The sequence below is a fragment of the Solanum tuberosum genome, unplaced genomic scaffold, assembly GCF_000226075.1.
Source record: "Solanum tuberosum cultivar DM 1-3 516 R44 unplaced genomic scaffold, SolTub_3.0 scf00116, whole genome shotgun sequence".
NCBI classification, from domain to species: Eukaryota; Viridiplantae; Streptophyta; class Magnoliopsida; order Solanales; family Solanaceae; genus Solanum; species Solanum tuberosum.
Window position 1 is genome coordinate 944,718 of NW_006239040.1, and position 16,637 is coordinate 961,354.

Consider the following 16,637-nt stretch of genomic DNA (forward strand, 5'->3'; position numbering starts at 1 on the left):
TGCACACTTCATGTCAAAAAATTATGTGGGTACGTACATAGGCGAACTCAAGATTTGAAAACTTAGGGTGCATCAATATTACATTAGTTCTAAGATAAACTTAAATTAAAAACAATGAATAAACACTCTAACTAGATTCAAACCTAGGTCTCATGGATGGATCCTCGAGCTTATACCAGCAACACAACGACAATTCTATGCTTTTCGTGGGTGCACTGTTAATTATATATATGTTAATTTCTATCAGTTTCTCAAGATAGATGTACATATATATACATGATTTTTTCCGAAGTTAACGGGTGCACGTGCACCCCACCTAGAGGAGTGGGTCCGCCTCTGAATACGTACATAAGTAACATTATTATGAATGTGTATTTAATTTTGCAAATTTTTAACACCATTAAAAAAGATTGGTACATTCTTCGCTAAATTCTTGACTTCACAACCGATCTCAATATGACACAAACCTAAAGCACATTTTAAAATATGCATCTTGGGATATTACGTCTTTTATAAGAAAATATTCTCTCTGTCCACTTTTAATTGTCATGTTGCACTTTTTCAAAAGTCAATTTGACTAATTTTCAAAGATAAATTAGATTACATTAATTTGATATTTTAAACAAAAAATTTAGATATTCAAAAATTATACGAAAAGTACTATAAATTTCAATTTTTTGCATATCAATATGAGAAAAATACATCGTAAAATGTTAGTCAAAGTTATTATTGTTTGACTAAAGAAAAAAGAAATTATGACAATCAAAAGTGGACGGAGATATTATATACTTTCTTCTAAACTGTTGGTTTCTGCTTTCAATGAATAGTTCAGCATATATTTCTATTGATCAATACTATAGTTAGCACTTTTGAGAATAGAGAAATTATAGATTGATACTATTAATTGCCTAAATGCAATTAAATATCATTCAAAAAAATTAATCAACTTATAGTAGTACATTGATAGTTCATTAATTTGATGAATATTAATTTCAAACTGCTTAAATATAAGGGGCAAGTTTATACTAGCTCTGTTCCTTTTTATATGTCACATTTTTTTATTTCACTTGTATTAAGAAATCAAGTTTACAATTCTATCCTTATTTAATGATTTTTTGAAGTCAACTTTTCAATAAATGATACTCCCTTTGTCCCTAATTACTTGTCCATTTTTGAATTGACACACCGATTAAGAAAACAATTAATGACATAGTGAGTTTACCATTTTACCCCTATTAATTATGAAGTGGATGAAAAGTTCTATATTTTTCAAAGTAATTAATCATTTAATTGAAGGTATAATAGGTAAAAAAAATTGTCCTTTCTTGATTTGTCGAAATGGACAAGTAATTAGGGACAACTATAAAAGGAAAAATGGACAAGTAATTAGGGACGGAGGGAGTAAATAAATTCATCTTTTATTAATTTGTTTGTTGAGATTTCTTTTTCAAAATCAGGTTTTATAGAGTAATGCACTTAGGGGTGTCAAATGGGCGGGTTTGGTTGAAATTGGAGATATAAAAATGGGTTGAAATAGAAATTGGGTTGGGTCTTGACCCACCCAAGTTTACTTTGGCCTCAAATGGGTTGGGTTCAAATGGGCAAAAAAATGGGTTGAGTCTTGACCCGCCCAATTTGACCCGATTAATCTCAATAATTTTAACATAGTGATATTTTACTTTTATAATCACAATTTAAATTTCAGCTCAATTTTTTTTAAAAAAAGAGTAACAAATTGATGATAGATAAAATCCTAAAAGGTGTTAAATAGATAATAATTCATACCTTTAATATAGGAACATATCTTAGTAGATAGTTTTAAAACTGGTTGAAATTGGAGATTGAATTGAACTCAATTGAGGATTCTCTTAAAATGGATTAGGCTTGAATGGGTTGAAATTGAACCAAATTCAAATTATCTTGAGCTCAACCCTTAAAATTCTGGGCGGGTTACCAATGTTTGAGTTCATTTTTGACACCCTAAATACAATGGTGAGAGTAATTAATCAATGTATGAAGTAATTACAATGAACATTAATTACTTATTAGTATTCTTAGGTTGGTCAAATATCTATTTTCAAGACTGATTAACTATCAAGGGTATAATAGGAAAATTATTTTAATTTATGCATTAATTTTATGACAAATATTATGGAATAACTATTTATAGTAATAATAACATATAAAAAGGAACGAAGAGGCTAGTAAAAATCTAATCAAACATAGAAAATATACTATGATTATTTTTTTTGGTAAAACAAAATACTTTCTATAAAAAATGGGCCCTTGACGATACATCCTCCAACATGAATTTTTCTATTCTTGGCATTTTACTTAAAAATTTGAGAAAACTGAAAACTTGTACTTAGTTTTAGCAAAAATAAAAGGTATATATAGCTGGTCAGTCCTTTAAACCTGTCAGGATTTTTCGTATAGATATAGACACTCGAACAAAGTTACGTTACAATTGAACACTTCAATTGCTTAAACTTCTGATTCAAATTTCGATTTTTTTTTTTTTTTACATATATCTTCATTCGTCTATTAGATAGTTAAGTTAATTGATGAAGTATGTCATCTTATTATATCCACTTGTGCAAGTGATGGTAACTCAGAGAAAGCACTAGATCTCATATATTGATCATCACACATCTCTGCTTGCCAAATGAACTTATATTCTCTACAATACTTCTCCATTCATCCAATATTTTGCTAATTTTGGAGACAAGTCCAGTTATTGCTAGAAGTTTTCATTCGTCTATTAAATAGTTAAGTTAATCACATAAATTTGATGCGATTAACTTAACTATTTAATAGACGAATGAAAATCTCTAGCAATAGCTCGATTGACTCCAAAACTGGTAAAACATTGGATGAATAGTTAAGTCTCAATTCGCTCTATTCCATATGTCATCAATCAGTATTCGATATCTCTTGCTAGTTCCTCTTCATTTAGCGCGGTATTTGTCATTCCAGTTACAGCATACATGATAAGCGTGCTATAACAGGAATGACAAATTTATGTCTAAACCACATTGCTAGTGTCTTAACTGTCTAAATCCGACTTGAAGCTCTTACCTTACCAACAAGCAACAAGCCAAGAGCTGATGGCTGTTGTTAAATGAAAAACAATCGTTTGCTCAACGAACTCGTGTATTAATAGGAATCAACTAGTCCAACAGAACTCAAACAAATAGTACCCCTCTGTACATTCAAGATCATGGCAACATACTAAATGGTTTAATACTCCATATAATACTCAACAAGAGTCTGATGAACTGATCAAACGGGCAGTACTCTTAAGGGTAACGCTTATATGAATCATGACGCCTATTGTTTCTAAAAGCACAACATCCAACAGAGTAAACAAGAATGAGGAAAACAAGGAATATGATATTGAGTACAGCCACCCTTTTCCAGTCACTCTTGATATTGTCTAACAGCCCGGCTTTGCAGGATTCACAGGTGTAACACAACACATTCGGATCGTTGCTCCATAGGTTACAGTCAGGATTGGTGAAGGATGAGGTTGAACTCTTGGTCCAGTTAGTCGGGCTCACGTAGGTGAAGTTGCAGTCATTTGATGGTTTGCAGCAACCAGACTGCAAGAATAAACATGTCGTAAACACAATGGGACATACACAATCAAGAAGATATCAACTAAGGTTTTGTAGGACGCATTTACATCAAGCCAATGAATACATAAGACGTGTCTTTCATACACGTTTATTACTTGATCATGGTTAAGTGATTATATGTTTTAAAAAAATCGTTTTAATCACCGCGTGTTGAGAATGATTTAGCATAATATCTTAGTGAATCAACCTTGGAAATGAATTTCAGAAAGTTAGTTATGTAAACTTTCAACTGATCCAAAAAAATGCAATGAAGTTTATACATAGAACCAAAACAAGAGTAGTTAGTAGACATGGTTCATCAACAGTAGTGCATAAAATGAGGAGATGCACGGATGTCCCAGCACGGAGGTGTGAGCGAGGTTGGCGTTAGACGGATTCAGGAGAGATAGAGATAGACCGGAAAAGTATTGGAGATATGAGACTAGACAGGATATGGCACAATTGCAGCTTATTGAAGGATGCGTGAGGAGATGGATTATGCTAGAAGGATAGTAGATATGAGTGTGTCCATACTAGTAGGTAGGAGTCAAAACTGCGTACACTCTATCGGGACTACACTTACTTAATGGAACTGAAAAAACCTCAACTTGTTTCTATAGAACAGAGTCAAAATCTTAAAGCTTTCAACTCTTTATAAAGTACACCAGAAAAACTCATACGGAATGTAATTACTAGTAAAAAGTATATATGTATCATTCATTGTCAACCAAGAATGTTTTCACTTTTTTTCAAAGTTAAGGCTATATGGAATAGAATGAAGGGTTAGGGTTCTTGCGGAAAGAAGGATAAATCAGGCCCTTAGTGGTGGTTCTTATCTTATCACGCCACACATGGAGACATAGGTAAATTAAATTTGGGAAGACAGAAAAATAACATTCATTGTTTAAATTTCTGAGTAGCTAACGTTAAAACAGAATAGGTCATCATAACTCCGACAAACACATTTGGCTATGAAAATTCGAAATTCCAAAATCTTCAAGAATTTGAAAAACAACAAAAAAGTGTTTTCATTTCAAATTACTCACAAAAAACTCAAAAATAACTCCAATTTGTATTCACAAAAAAACACAAATTTTCAAAAATCATTTTTTAACTTTGAAAACAAAAGCTACTTTTTTCTTAAAATTTCATAATGAAACATAACCAAAAAGCGAAAAAAACCCCTTTACATGACCAACCTCCAAAAAATCAACATTTGACCATGAAAATTCGAAATTTCAGAATTTTCAAGAATTTAAAAAACAACAAAAAAGTAAACTCACTCCAAATTACTCACAAAAATCCCCTTTACATGACCAACCTCCAAAAAATCAACATTTGACCATGAAAATTACGAAATTTCAGAATTTTCAAGAATTTAAAAAACAACAAAAAAGTAAATTCACTCCAAATTACTCACAAAAAGCCCCTTTACATGACCAAACTCCAAAAAATCAACATTTGACTATGAAAATTCGAAATTCCAGAATTTTCAAGAATTTAAAAAACAACAAAAAAGTAAACTCACTCCAAATTACTCACAAAAATCCCCTTTACATGACCAACCTCCAAAAAAATCAGCATATGCCCACAAAAATTTGAAATTTTAGAATTTTCAAGAATTTAAAAAACAATAAAAAAAGTAAATTCACTCTAAATCTCTCATAGAAAATAAAAACAACTTCAATCTATATGCATGGTCAAACACAACTCCACCAATTCACACACACAAAAAAAAGAAATTCACTCTGAAAATAAAAACTACTTCTAAAATATTTCACAACAAAACATGATCAAACACGAAAAAAAAACTCCTTTACATGACCAACCAAGCATAACAAACATCGATAAAAAAAAAAATATGCTAGTAACAAAAATTATGTACCTGAAGAGCAGATAGATGTTTTTTGTAAAAATCTTCAACTTTATTATCCCCATCATCCATCAATGTTTTGCATATTTTACTATCCTGCAAACAACTCTCAATTTTACCCCAATGATTATTAACTCTTTTTTGCAACCAATTAGAATAATCACCAAGCCTATATTCTTTATACCCTCTATCAGATAAAACTTGACCAGCCCCTTTATTAGTAACAACAAATGCAAAAATTGTAAAACAAAAAATTAAAATAATTAATAAAAACATAATAACAAGATAAATCCATAAAAAACATGAAACTCTACAACATGAACCAATTAAACCAGCTAATGAAATTAACATAACAAAAACTCCAAGTACTATAATTGGTTTTTCAAGAAATCTTTCACATTCTGTATTTGCTTGTTTTGATAACCAAATTCCTCCACCTATAATTGGAATTGAAATAATAAATGTTATTATGTTAACAATTCCTACTAAATTGTTACTCAAACGCACCATTTTTTTTAATTTTTTTTTTGGATTAGAAATTGAAGAATTTTATTATGAGAAAAAGTTGAAGAGGTATAACATATATTTATGGAGTTTTTGGCGTAGAAAGAAAAAAATAATGGATAATACGTCATAAAATAGAAAAAGAACAAGTCCAACTTTTTTTTTTATTTTTTTTTTAAAAATATCTTGTAAATTTGATTTTTCCACTTGCCAATATAAAAAAATGAAAAATAATTTGATTTTTCTTCCTGTTTTTTCCCCCCTATTCGGTATGCTATATTCAGGGCGTGCAGAACTAGCAAGGATCAAGGGAGTATCATTCGATGAAAAATTACACGTATATATTACTTCTCGTGTGTTTATTTTTTATATTTCAAACCATTTTAATAAAAATACGGATTCCACCACTAAGTGAGTCTTGGATAATTCAAATTCACCTTATTTAAGGTGAATTAAAGAAAAAAATTGATACTCTCTCGGTCCCTAATTACTTGTCCACTTTTCCTTTTATAGTTGTTCCTAATTACTTGTCCATTTTGACAAATCAAGAAAGGACAATTTTTTTTTATCTATTATACCCTCAATTAAATGACTAATTACTTTGAAAAATGCAGAACTTTTCATCCACTTCATAATTAATAGGGGTAAAATGGTAAACTCACTACGTAAATCATTATTTTCTTAATAGATGTGTCAATTCAAAAGTGGACAAGTAATTAGGGACAGATGAAGTATTTTACTAGGATTATTTTTCACAATAAACTTATTTAAAAACCATGATACATGATTGCATAGAGGTCAAATTAATAATTTCATTCATGAAAATAAACTACAATATCAACTTGCAGCAAATGGATCTACAGTATTATATACATATCTGTATGATATTGACCCAATCTATACAATTATGACTTAGATAATATGTAGCGATAATCATGATTCATGGGATTACTTAAAAAGATTTGGAAGTAATTATATGAAAATATGAAATTTTAATTATTTAAATCATGATACTCTTTAGTATATTGAATCTTATATTCATTAATTTTAATCAAGTCAAATAAAAACTTTTTAAAAATGAAAAGGAGGTGGTTAGAGGACTCGATCCCCCAATTCAAAATTTCTAATTAAGGAATGAGTAGATTTATATTACATAAATTATATGTTACTCATTGTATTTTTTTTTTCCTTCTCAATATTACAATACAGCTTTTCTGAATTGTTTGTAAAGGCTTGATAAGTCAAAAAAAAAAAGCGTCGAACTTATGTCCTCTTATCTAATTTTGACTATTTCTTTTTCCACTAAAAAATTGTAAACCAAGAGATGAACTAATTTTAAGGATAAAAAATAATTTTTAATAGTAACGTTTGGTAGTGCTTTATTGTTTTAATAGTAATACTCTTAAACGTGCTCTTTAACATGATCTCATTTAATGTATGTCTTTCAACTTTGAATATGCCTAAATAGACATTTAAACTTGAATAAAACTGAACGAGTATACGATAGATGGAAAAGGAAAGATAAATAAAGGAAGACCAAACATTTCATTTTCTGAAAGAATATTATTGCACATTGAATTTGTCCAAAGGGTAGTTGCGTTTGATTAGGAGAGGGAGAACATTTCGTTTTTAATTTTTCCTTTTTCTTTTTCCGATTAAATATATCTAATCTTCAATTAATATAAACGTATGATTTTGATCTCTCAAATTAATATAAATGTGTGAACGTTGCACATTGTATCTACTCATCCCTCTAGTCATAAGTTATTAATAATTCAAGATAAAATAGACGAAATATCTTTAAATCAAAGTTATTTGGGATAAAGAAAAATTTATTATAAAGGATGGTGGAAGTAGTCAAGTTGTCATTTGATCAAATTAGAGGAATACATCAATGTCAACCATAAATTAAATTAAATGTACAAATATTATTTTCTATTCTTCTATCGGTTTCACAACTCTTCAATGTATTGGTCCCAAAAATATCATGCATCGTAGATATTAAAATAGGATGACTAAAAATTAAGCTAATTTGACAATTACTAAACAATGGAGTACTCCATTTCCTAACAAGATTCCTTGCACACTACTAAACAATTACGGAGTCAGAATTTTCATTAAGAGAGTGAGTTTAAAATATGATTAAGTAAATATACGAAAAATCAACAGAGACAATATATTAAAAAATAATTTTAGTCATGTATAAATAATATAATTTTTCGTCAAAAAAGATTCAGAGTAACCCCTCAATTTTACCTGACTCCGCTCCGCAATACTTAATATACGTTCAAAATGATAAAATGGAAAAAGAGAATTGGGTTGAGGGGCAGGGTAGGGGTAAAGGAAATTATGAGTCTTTTATTTACATATACATCCAACTAAAGTATTTATTTTGATCGATTTAGGTATATTTGAATGAAACTTCGAGGAGTACAGGATCAAGATGTTAAGTTAGGATAAATCGAGTCTCTCAGATATTTTTAAAAATCTATAGAGATAATGCGAAGTCATTCCTGCTTTGATGCCTAGAAGCTTTTATGCAACGTTGGACATTACACACTCTACAAATAATAGTGAAACTTTCACGAGTATGTAGGAAATAATGTGAAGTCTCACCCCTATTTCGTTGTTCGGAAAGAAACCGTTATTCTTACATCACCCTTTGTGTTGCATTGGAGTTGTACAAATTTTCTAATGTAGTGCCAAAAACACTTGATCAGACCTTCCACCTCCAGAAATTTCTTGAGAAAAAACAAGAGTTATAATTTGTCTATTATGAATGGAAGAGCTAAGACCAATTCCCCAGAGAAAGTAAACAAGAATCTCTTTGACCATTTAATTTAATTTAAAGAATAAGAATCAAATTTATAGAAAATGACACTCACAAAAAAATTATATAGGTGAGACTAGAAATGTTTCATGATTAATTAGCCCAAATAAAATGTATATAACTAAGCTAGCGTTTGATCATACTTTTTGAATTGGATTTAAAAAATTATTTTTCTAATATATATTTGATCAGAGTTTGAAAAAATGGTTTTCATATATTTTCAAGTTCCCAAAAAATGACTGATCAATTTTTGGGAATTCCATCATAAAACTTTTTTTAAAAAAATCTGAGTAAAATACATGTTCAAACACAACTTCAAATTTTAAAAACTACAACTTCAAAATCTCAAATTTTCAAGTTACAACTTCAAAATCTATGTCAGATGAGAGCTAAGAATCGTTATACTTTCTACTGATAGAAAAGAGAATACACGAGTTCTATTAGATAAATGAACAAACTAAACGAGAGTATATATATCCATTAGCTTGATTAATCTAACAAATTAAATCATATATATAGTTAATGAATTTGCCAAAGTTATAAATGGGGATATATAGCCATTAGCTTGATTATTGTTAGCAATCTTGTAGTGTATTTGAGGTCTAGTTTTCAAGTATTGGGCTTTTTCTTATAGCAATAATGTTATGGGCCTTGGCTCTTTTGGATCGTATAAAATTGAGGCCCAAATGATGACACTGCATAATGTTCAAATCTTATCATTTTAGTTTTCAATTGAGGTGATATTCTCTATATTTGAGCTGTATCCTCTTAAATTATGATGATGGTGTTAATCATCTTTTTTATCAGAACAATATCTATGAATAAATTTAAAAAATTGGGCTTCTTACGTAAATGTATCATATGTCAAACAAAAATTTAACTAAATGGTTGCATGTATATGTAATATATAGATATTGTATAATAGTAAATAATTGTATACTAGTAATATATGGATATATATATAATATATATAACTATTATATAATATTTATACAAGCAATTCATCTCTCCAACAAACATATTCTCTTTTTTTTCAATCTCAACCCGCTCAAATCTTCTATAAACAATCCCATTATTTCAAACGGAGCTATAATTTTTTTTGTCTAAATTAACAGGCATGAAACCCTAATACATGTGTATTTCTCCGCGAAGGAGTATTTCTAAGTGATGGTGTAAAATTGCATTTATGTAAGACATAGACTATAATCTTCTATAAACAATCCCAAAATTTCGTAAGGAACTCTAATATTTTTTATCCCTATTTTTGGTGTTGAGATTCCAATTCTTGTTAAGAAAGGCCACCATCGTCAAATAGTCACTTGGGATTTGATGGAATAATCATTTTGTCTAATTTATCTTTTTTATAAAAAAAATAATCGATAAATAAATAAAGAGTTTAACTTATGTATAAATAAAGTATTGTTTACATCATCAAATCACCCAAATATTAATACTAGAATTGTAATCATAAAGATAATTAGATAGTTTACATGCTATATAATCTATAAAAATGACCTACTGAAATAAAATCTCTTTAATACATCGTCAGTGAATATTAGTTAAATTCACAAATATCGAGCAAATGTGAAAATGTCGATAGATAAAAAAAACAAAAAATGTGTAAAGAAATGCCAAAATTTGCCACATAAAGTTAGAGAAGCAAAGGCAGTTTTCACACTGAAAATAGTCGATATTTTTCCTTTTTATCAAGTTTCAAGATTTTATTCAGAATTTTAGAAGCTAGCTAGCACATCGTGTATGGCCTAGGATTCTCAAAAAATATGAGGTAGCAACATACAAAATTATAAATATCTTCTTTGAAACAAATAAAATAAATAGATAGATATTTGCAACAATATAGGTACAAATATATTTATCCTGGATAAAACAGTACAGTCCAATCATATCTTGATCTCTTCGTAATTATCCCAATAGTTTATTTACCACCTATATGAGCCAGAGAGGTTTAGAGTAAAGTAGACTCTAAGAATCCTAACTAAAACATAACTCATCTTTGCAGACTCCTACGAAAAATCGACGTGTACAAACTTACAAGTATAAAAATGCATATTCCTAGCGTTAAACTTCAACTTTTTTTTTGGCATCACAAAATGGCATTAAAAACTTGCTTCTTCTTTTTCATGATATTATGTTATTGTAACATTATAATAAGCCAAGCCAATAATATTCCAAAATTCACATCCATTTTAGTATTTGGTGATTCATCAGTTGACACTGGAAATAACAACCATATTGACACTATAGCTAAAGGCAATCATTTACCATATGGTCAAGATTTCACAAACCATATCCCAACAGGAAGATTTTCTAATGGAAAATTAGTGCCAGACATGTTGTCAATTTCATTAGGTCTCAAAAAAAATGGTGTTCCTCCCTATTTACAACGCGATTTGTTGAAAAACGACTTGATTACTGGAGTATGTTTTGCATCTGGTGGAACAGGATATGATGAATTAACTAGTACAATATCTGGAGTAATTTCTATGAAGGAAGAGTTAGAATATTTCAAGGAATATTTGAGTAAAATTAAAGATATTGTTGGAGGAAATAGTAGTGAAGTTGAAAGAATAGTGAATGGTGCTTTGGTTATTGTTAGTGCTGGTACTAATGATTTGATATTTAATTTTTATGATTTACCTAATAGAAGACTTCAATTCAGCTTGAGTGGCTACCAAGATTTTCTACTTGACAAAGTCCAAAGTTTTATCAAGGTTAATACTACTTACTCTAATCTATCGTTAATTCGTACCTAAATGAAATTTTTGTTGTTTAGTTTTGAAATTTTGTTTTTATGTGATCAGATCGATCACTTAAATATATATCTCACACATCATGTTAAAACATTTTCTTAGTGTATCAACTGATATAAGAGTCAATAGTTCATCGGAACGAATATGGTATTGGTGAAGTGATAGTATGGGTCTTAGTTTACTACATTTGTCCATAGGTTGGAGATATATACACAAAAATATAGCTATTGATTGACTTATATATAAATTAATTTAAAAAAATTGTCAAACTTATTTAAAAATTTAAAATTGTTTGAAAAAATAAACTTTTATTTAATGAATTATACATTCATCATATCCATCACTCTTTACTATGCATATTCGTGAGCCTCTTAGCTTTTCTAGTTAACTTCTAATGTCACTCTAGTCCCTTTTTGTCCCTTTGCATACGATGGGCGTAGTCATATATATCTCCGGATGGTGGTCAGAATTCGTAAATTATTTTTTATATATATATATTAAATCTATGATACTCTTAAGATTTCTGAATTCGTCACTATTTTTAATTATTCTAACGTGTGATATTTTTTTATTTTTTTCAGGAACTATACTATCTTGGATGTCGTAATATTATAGTAAATGGATTGCCACCAATTGGCTGTCTTCCAATGCAAATTACAGCAAAATCTCCATTTTTTAGAAGTTGCATAAATGATGAGAATTTGGATGCTCAAATTTATAATGAAAAGCTTCAGGATTTGTTAATTCAATTACAATCACATCTTCCTGGAAGCAAAATATTATATGTAGACACATATAATTTTATAGCAGGCCTTATCCACAATCCTCAACTACATGGTAAGTACTTCTTTAAATTTAATTAATAATTAATAAATTTTTAGTATATAACTCTAATTTATTTTATTTTTCTTAATTTATGTGACACATTAACCTATTTTATTTATCTTAAATATATATAGTGGTACCCATCTATATTTAGTAATTTAAACATTTCATTATGGAATTTGAAAAAAAGTAGTTTTTGTTTTCAAAGTGAAAAATGATACTGAAGATTGGATTTGTGTTAGACAATGAATATAAATTAGAGTTGTTTTTTTTTACTTTATCTGAATAATTTGGAGGGAAAAAAGTGAAAATACCTTTTTTGTTGTTTTTCAAATTCTTGAAAATTCTGCCTAAACGTATTTTTCGAAGTTCAACTCTAAAAAAAGGAAAAATAATTCATGAAATGTAATGATCTATAGTCGTAAAAATATTGATGATATGCATGTTTTGGACCATATTTTTCAAAAATATGTCTTTCTGTTTTAAACTTTGTGTCTAGTAAAACTATATTTGAATATCTGAAAATATATTTTTGTGGTTAATATATTGTATCAGGATTTGAGGAAACAAAGGTAGGGTGTTGTGGAAGTGGATTAATCGAAGCAGGACCTTTTTGCACCGAACTATCTTCAGTATGTCCAAATCCTTCACAATACATATTCTTTGATAGCATTCATCCAACTGAATCTACTTACTACAAGGCTACTCAATACTTGATCAAGCAACTCCTCCCTAAATTTGGAGAAAATTAGTACTCTTAAGTTAGCTATAGTGTTAAATTTCTTTATTAATTTCTTTTTGATATTTCTTTATTAGTTCAGCTAGTGTTAAATTTCTTTATTAATTTGTTTTTGCTATTTCTTTATTAGTTTGTTGCAAAAACAAAACAAGTGATGCACACACTTATATATATCTTGATGTTTAATTACAAGTTAAAAATGTGCATTTTATCGTATGTTCTAATATATACCTATCGTCGTTTATGTCAATTTCTTGTTTTGATACATGTTTATAGCCCTTTTAGATGCCTAGGGTTTTGAGTCCAAGTAATCCTTACGATTTTTTAAACTCTATTATGGATGACTAATATTTAGTCGTTCCACTACATTTTTTGATGATTTCTTCGTTGTTACACGTGTCTCTTTTCTATCAATTCCTTATTCACATGTCTCTTCTTTTTGTGTGTTGTATTATTGTCCACTTCAAAATGTATAATTAGTGTATTTTATAGCTATTCCACTATGGTAGTGGAATGGCCGGTACGTGGGTCGATACAATTTCATCATAATATGGGTATCATATGACAAGTCCAAAAAAAAATTCTTAAATTGCATGCTTTTAATTTCTCATCCACAAACTTTAGTCTATCCCATTTTTAATAATGTACAATTGTCCCCCACTACCACTAATTTGTCTTGTTTACCAACCAAATTGAAACCCTAACTAGCATCTAAAACTATAAATAGCGTTACAAATTATCATGTTTCACCACAACAAGAAATCAAGCATTACTTGTTAAATAGAGGAATAATACTTGCATAGAAAGAATATTGGATTTTTTATAAAAGTTTTGGTGCTTTTATTAGTGTTTTAAGTATGGCTAGGGTTAAGGCTTTGGGCTTTCTTGCTTTGCTTGTTTTGTCAACTCTTGTTATGATCTCAGAGGGTCGGGTGGCACGAAAGGATTTGGGCCTAGATTTGGGTGGTGGTGTAGGAGTGGGTGTCGGTGCTGGGGTAGGCTTGGGCTTAGGAGGTGGAAGTGGTTCAGGGGCCGGTGCAGGAGCAGGTTCAGGATCAGGCTCAGGGTCAAGATCAAGTTCTAGTTCAAGTTCAAGCTCAGGTTCAACGTCCTCAGGTAATGGTAATGCAGGTTCAGAAGCAGGCTCATACGCTGGATCAAGAGCTGGTTCTGGTTCTGGTAACCGAGGTGGATCAAGCGAGGCAGGTTCAGAAGCAGGCACATATGCTGGATCAAGAGCTGGTTCTGGTTCCGGTAATTAATGGTCCTAGATACGTAAGGATATCATGTAGCTATGGTGAAGGAGATGGTAACTAAATATTACATTAGAAAAAATAAATAATAGCTTATACTACTTTAATTTGAAATGAAAAATAAAATAAAGAATAGACTACATGAAGTCCTATATATAGTACGTAATGTGTATCTTGTTCTAGTTAATTTGTATTGTCGTCACTTGTGCATTAGTTTAAATCAATCGATGAATATAAGTATGGTTTGTGTTTATATATTCTTTCTTTCGCTAAAAGTTGTTATTTTATATCGATCAAGATGTAGTGTTTGTAAATTTACGTGAACTTAACAACTTCTGCCTAGACAACCGTATGTATATAGTTTAACATAGACATGGAGAATGTGCTGGATTGGTCAAAAAGACACTAATACGTAACTAATTTCAATTCATAACATGATCAACCTTAGCTTATGCTTAATCTTTCTTTTATTTAATTAGTTAAATAAATACCATGCCAACCACTGAAGATTGGGCTCTCAATCCTTCATTATAAAAGAGATTGATTATACACATGACAACGAAATTATAATTAATTAATTGATTAATCAAGAGTGAATGTTCCATGGAACGCTCTAGAATATCCAAATGGATGGCCACCAAAAATTAGTCGTCTCATCAAATTAAAGAGTTGAATATAATAATTTTTAGTTCAAAAATTGATGACATTGATTTTAAATTCTTGCTATGGAGTATTAGTTGAGGTATCTTGCGCCTATTGCTGACAGGAGATAAAAGGTATTCTGTAGAATTAGTTGAGGTGCTTGAAAACTGATTTTGACACCTTGGTCATCATATCAATTTGTTAGTATTATATTTGTCTACTTTTAGTTGTTATAGTTTTCTTTTTTAGAGTTAAACTATAATAATTTTGATTAATATTTTACGATGTATTTTTTAATTATATTGATATGCAAAAAATTGCAATTTATAGTACTTTTTGCATAGTTTTTGAATATCTATTTTTTTTTTTAAAATATCAAATTAATGTAATCTAATTTAATTTTGAAAATTAGTCAAATAAGTTTCGAAAATCTCAACATGACAAATAAAAATGAAAAGTGAGAGTACATAATAATTTATTAAATTATTATAGTTTGGACCTTCAAAGAATCTTCTCTAAGCATAGTTATCAAGAAAAATTACAATAAATATTTTATTACGACGTGCAAGCTGCAAAATTAGCTTAATTAAAGCATGTACTTATCAAACTTAGTGTGCCTAGTATTATTTTATTTTTATAAATTATAAGAATGAGTGTACACTAACTTTCTAACGTGGTCCAACTATAGTAATGTCTCTTTAGCTGTATTATTATCTTTCCTAGGGAGAATAATATGAAATAATCATACATTATTTACTTCTTAAGTAAACATTTTACACCGTGGTCCAACTATAGTAGTAGTGTGTCAAGGGTATATTGGTTTCATATATTTTTTATGTATACATGTGCTAGTTAATCTATAATCTTTTTCCATTATAACTAAAATTTCCAAAAAAATAAAATCCACCGAAATGTAAAACATTATTTAATTAAGGGTGGTTTGGTAGTTGATTTATAAATGAATTATATGCATGTAGGCACTAAATTTTATATGAGTAATATTATGTTTGATAGCTAATTAGAAGGTAAGTTATTCATGTATAAAATCAATATAAAAGTATTGAAAACACTTTTAATTTCAGCGTGAATTACTAGTTTCATTCTTAAACTATTGACAACCTTAGAAATACCCTCATTTACTTGACTAATTGAACTTAAATACAACTCGATTTTGCAACATGAGTGAAATTCACCCTTGAATCCTCACCAAATTTATGGATATTTTCAACACCTCTTTCAGCTTTTTATTAAGAGTCTTATCCTCCTACAAGAGTTTGAGATCAGTAACTATGTCATTTGACAGATCGAATGTATCTAAGTTTAGTTAGTCAAGTAGCAATTTGTTTTCAAAGTTGTCAATAATTGAAAAACAAACTAACAATTTGCACCAAATTCAGAAATGTTTTCAATATCCCTTTCCTTAATAAAGTGTTTTGATTTACAAAACTTACATAAATAAATATAGAAAATGAAATAAATAATACATATATAACTAATAAATAAATAAATAATTTTAATATAATTACTATCTACATAAAAAATAATAATATATATATATATACAAATTCATAATTAATCCGTAC

The 16,637-nt window shown here is 29.1% G+C and overlaps 3 protein-coding genes across 3 annotated transcripts; 2 read left to right on the forward strand and 1 right to left on the reverse strand.

Moving 5' to 3' along the window:
- Positions 1 to 3,135: 3,135 nt before the first annotated feature.
- Positions 3,136 to 6,048, reverse strand: LOC102582200 (tetraspanin-8-like). The gene is made up of 2 exons (XM_006349998.2): positions 5,503 to 6,048; positions 3,136 to 3,602 (listed from the first exon to the last, which is right to left on the reverse strand). The coding sequence occupies exons 1-2, from the start codon at positions 5,998 to 6,000 to the stop codon at positions 3,300 to 3,302; spliced, it is 801 nt and encodes a 266-aa protein (XP_006350060.1). The 5' UTR covers positions 6,001 to 6,048; the 3' UTR covers positions 3,136 to 3,299.
- A 4,887-nt stretch (positions 6,049 to 10,935) lies between these two features.
- On the forward strand, positions 10,936 to 11,598 carry LOC102581315 (GDSL esterase/lipase At2g31540-like). The gene has a single exon (XM_006350078.1). The coding sequence runs from the start codon at positions 10,936 to 10,938 to the stop codon at positions 11,596 to 11,598; it is 663 nt and encodes a 220-aa protein (XP_006350140.1).
- A 2,308-nt stretch (positions 11,599 to 13,906) lies between these two features.
- Positions 13,907 to 14,667, forward strand: LOC102582525 (putative glycine-rich cell wall structural protein 1). The gene has a single exon (XM_006349999.2). The coding sequence runs from the start codon at positions 14,017 to 14,019 to the stop codon at positions 14,419 to 14,421; it is 405 nt and encodes a 134-aa protein (XP_006350061.1). The 5' UTR covers positions 13,907 to 14,016; the 3' UTR covers positions 14,422 to 14,667.
- Positions 14,668 to 16,637: the final 1,970 nt, after the last annotated feature.

Excerpts from the sequence above, each read along its gene's own strand:
- LOC102581315 (XM_006350078.1), top strand. The coding sequence starts at position 10,936 with ATGGCATTAAAAACTTGCTTCTTCTTTTTCATGATATTATGTTATTGT.
- LOC102582200 (XM_006349998.2), bottom strand. The coding sequence starts at position 6,000 with ATGGTGCGTTTGAGTAACAATTTAGTAGGAATTGTTAACATAATAACA. Across the intron at positions 3,603-5,502 it reads AACATCTATCTGCTCTTCAG|TCTGGTTGCTGCAAACCATC; the intron begins GTACATAATTTT and ends TTATTCTTGCAG.
- LOC102582525 (XM_006349999.2), top strand. The coding sequence starts at position 14,017 with ATGGCTAGGGTTAAGGCTTTGGGCTTTCTTGCTTTGCTTGTTTTGTCA.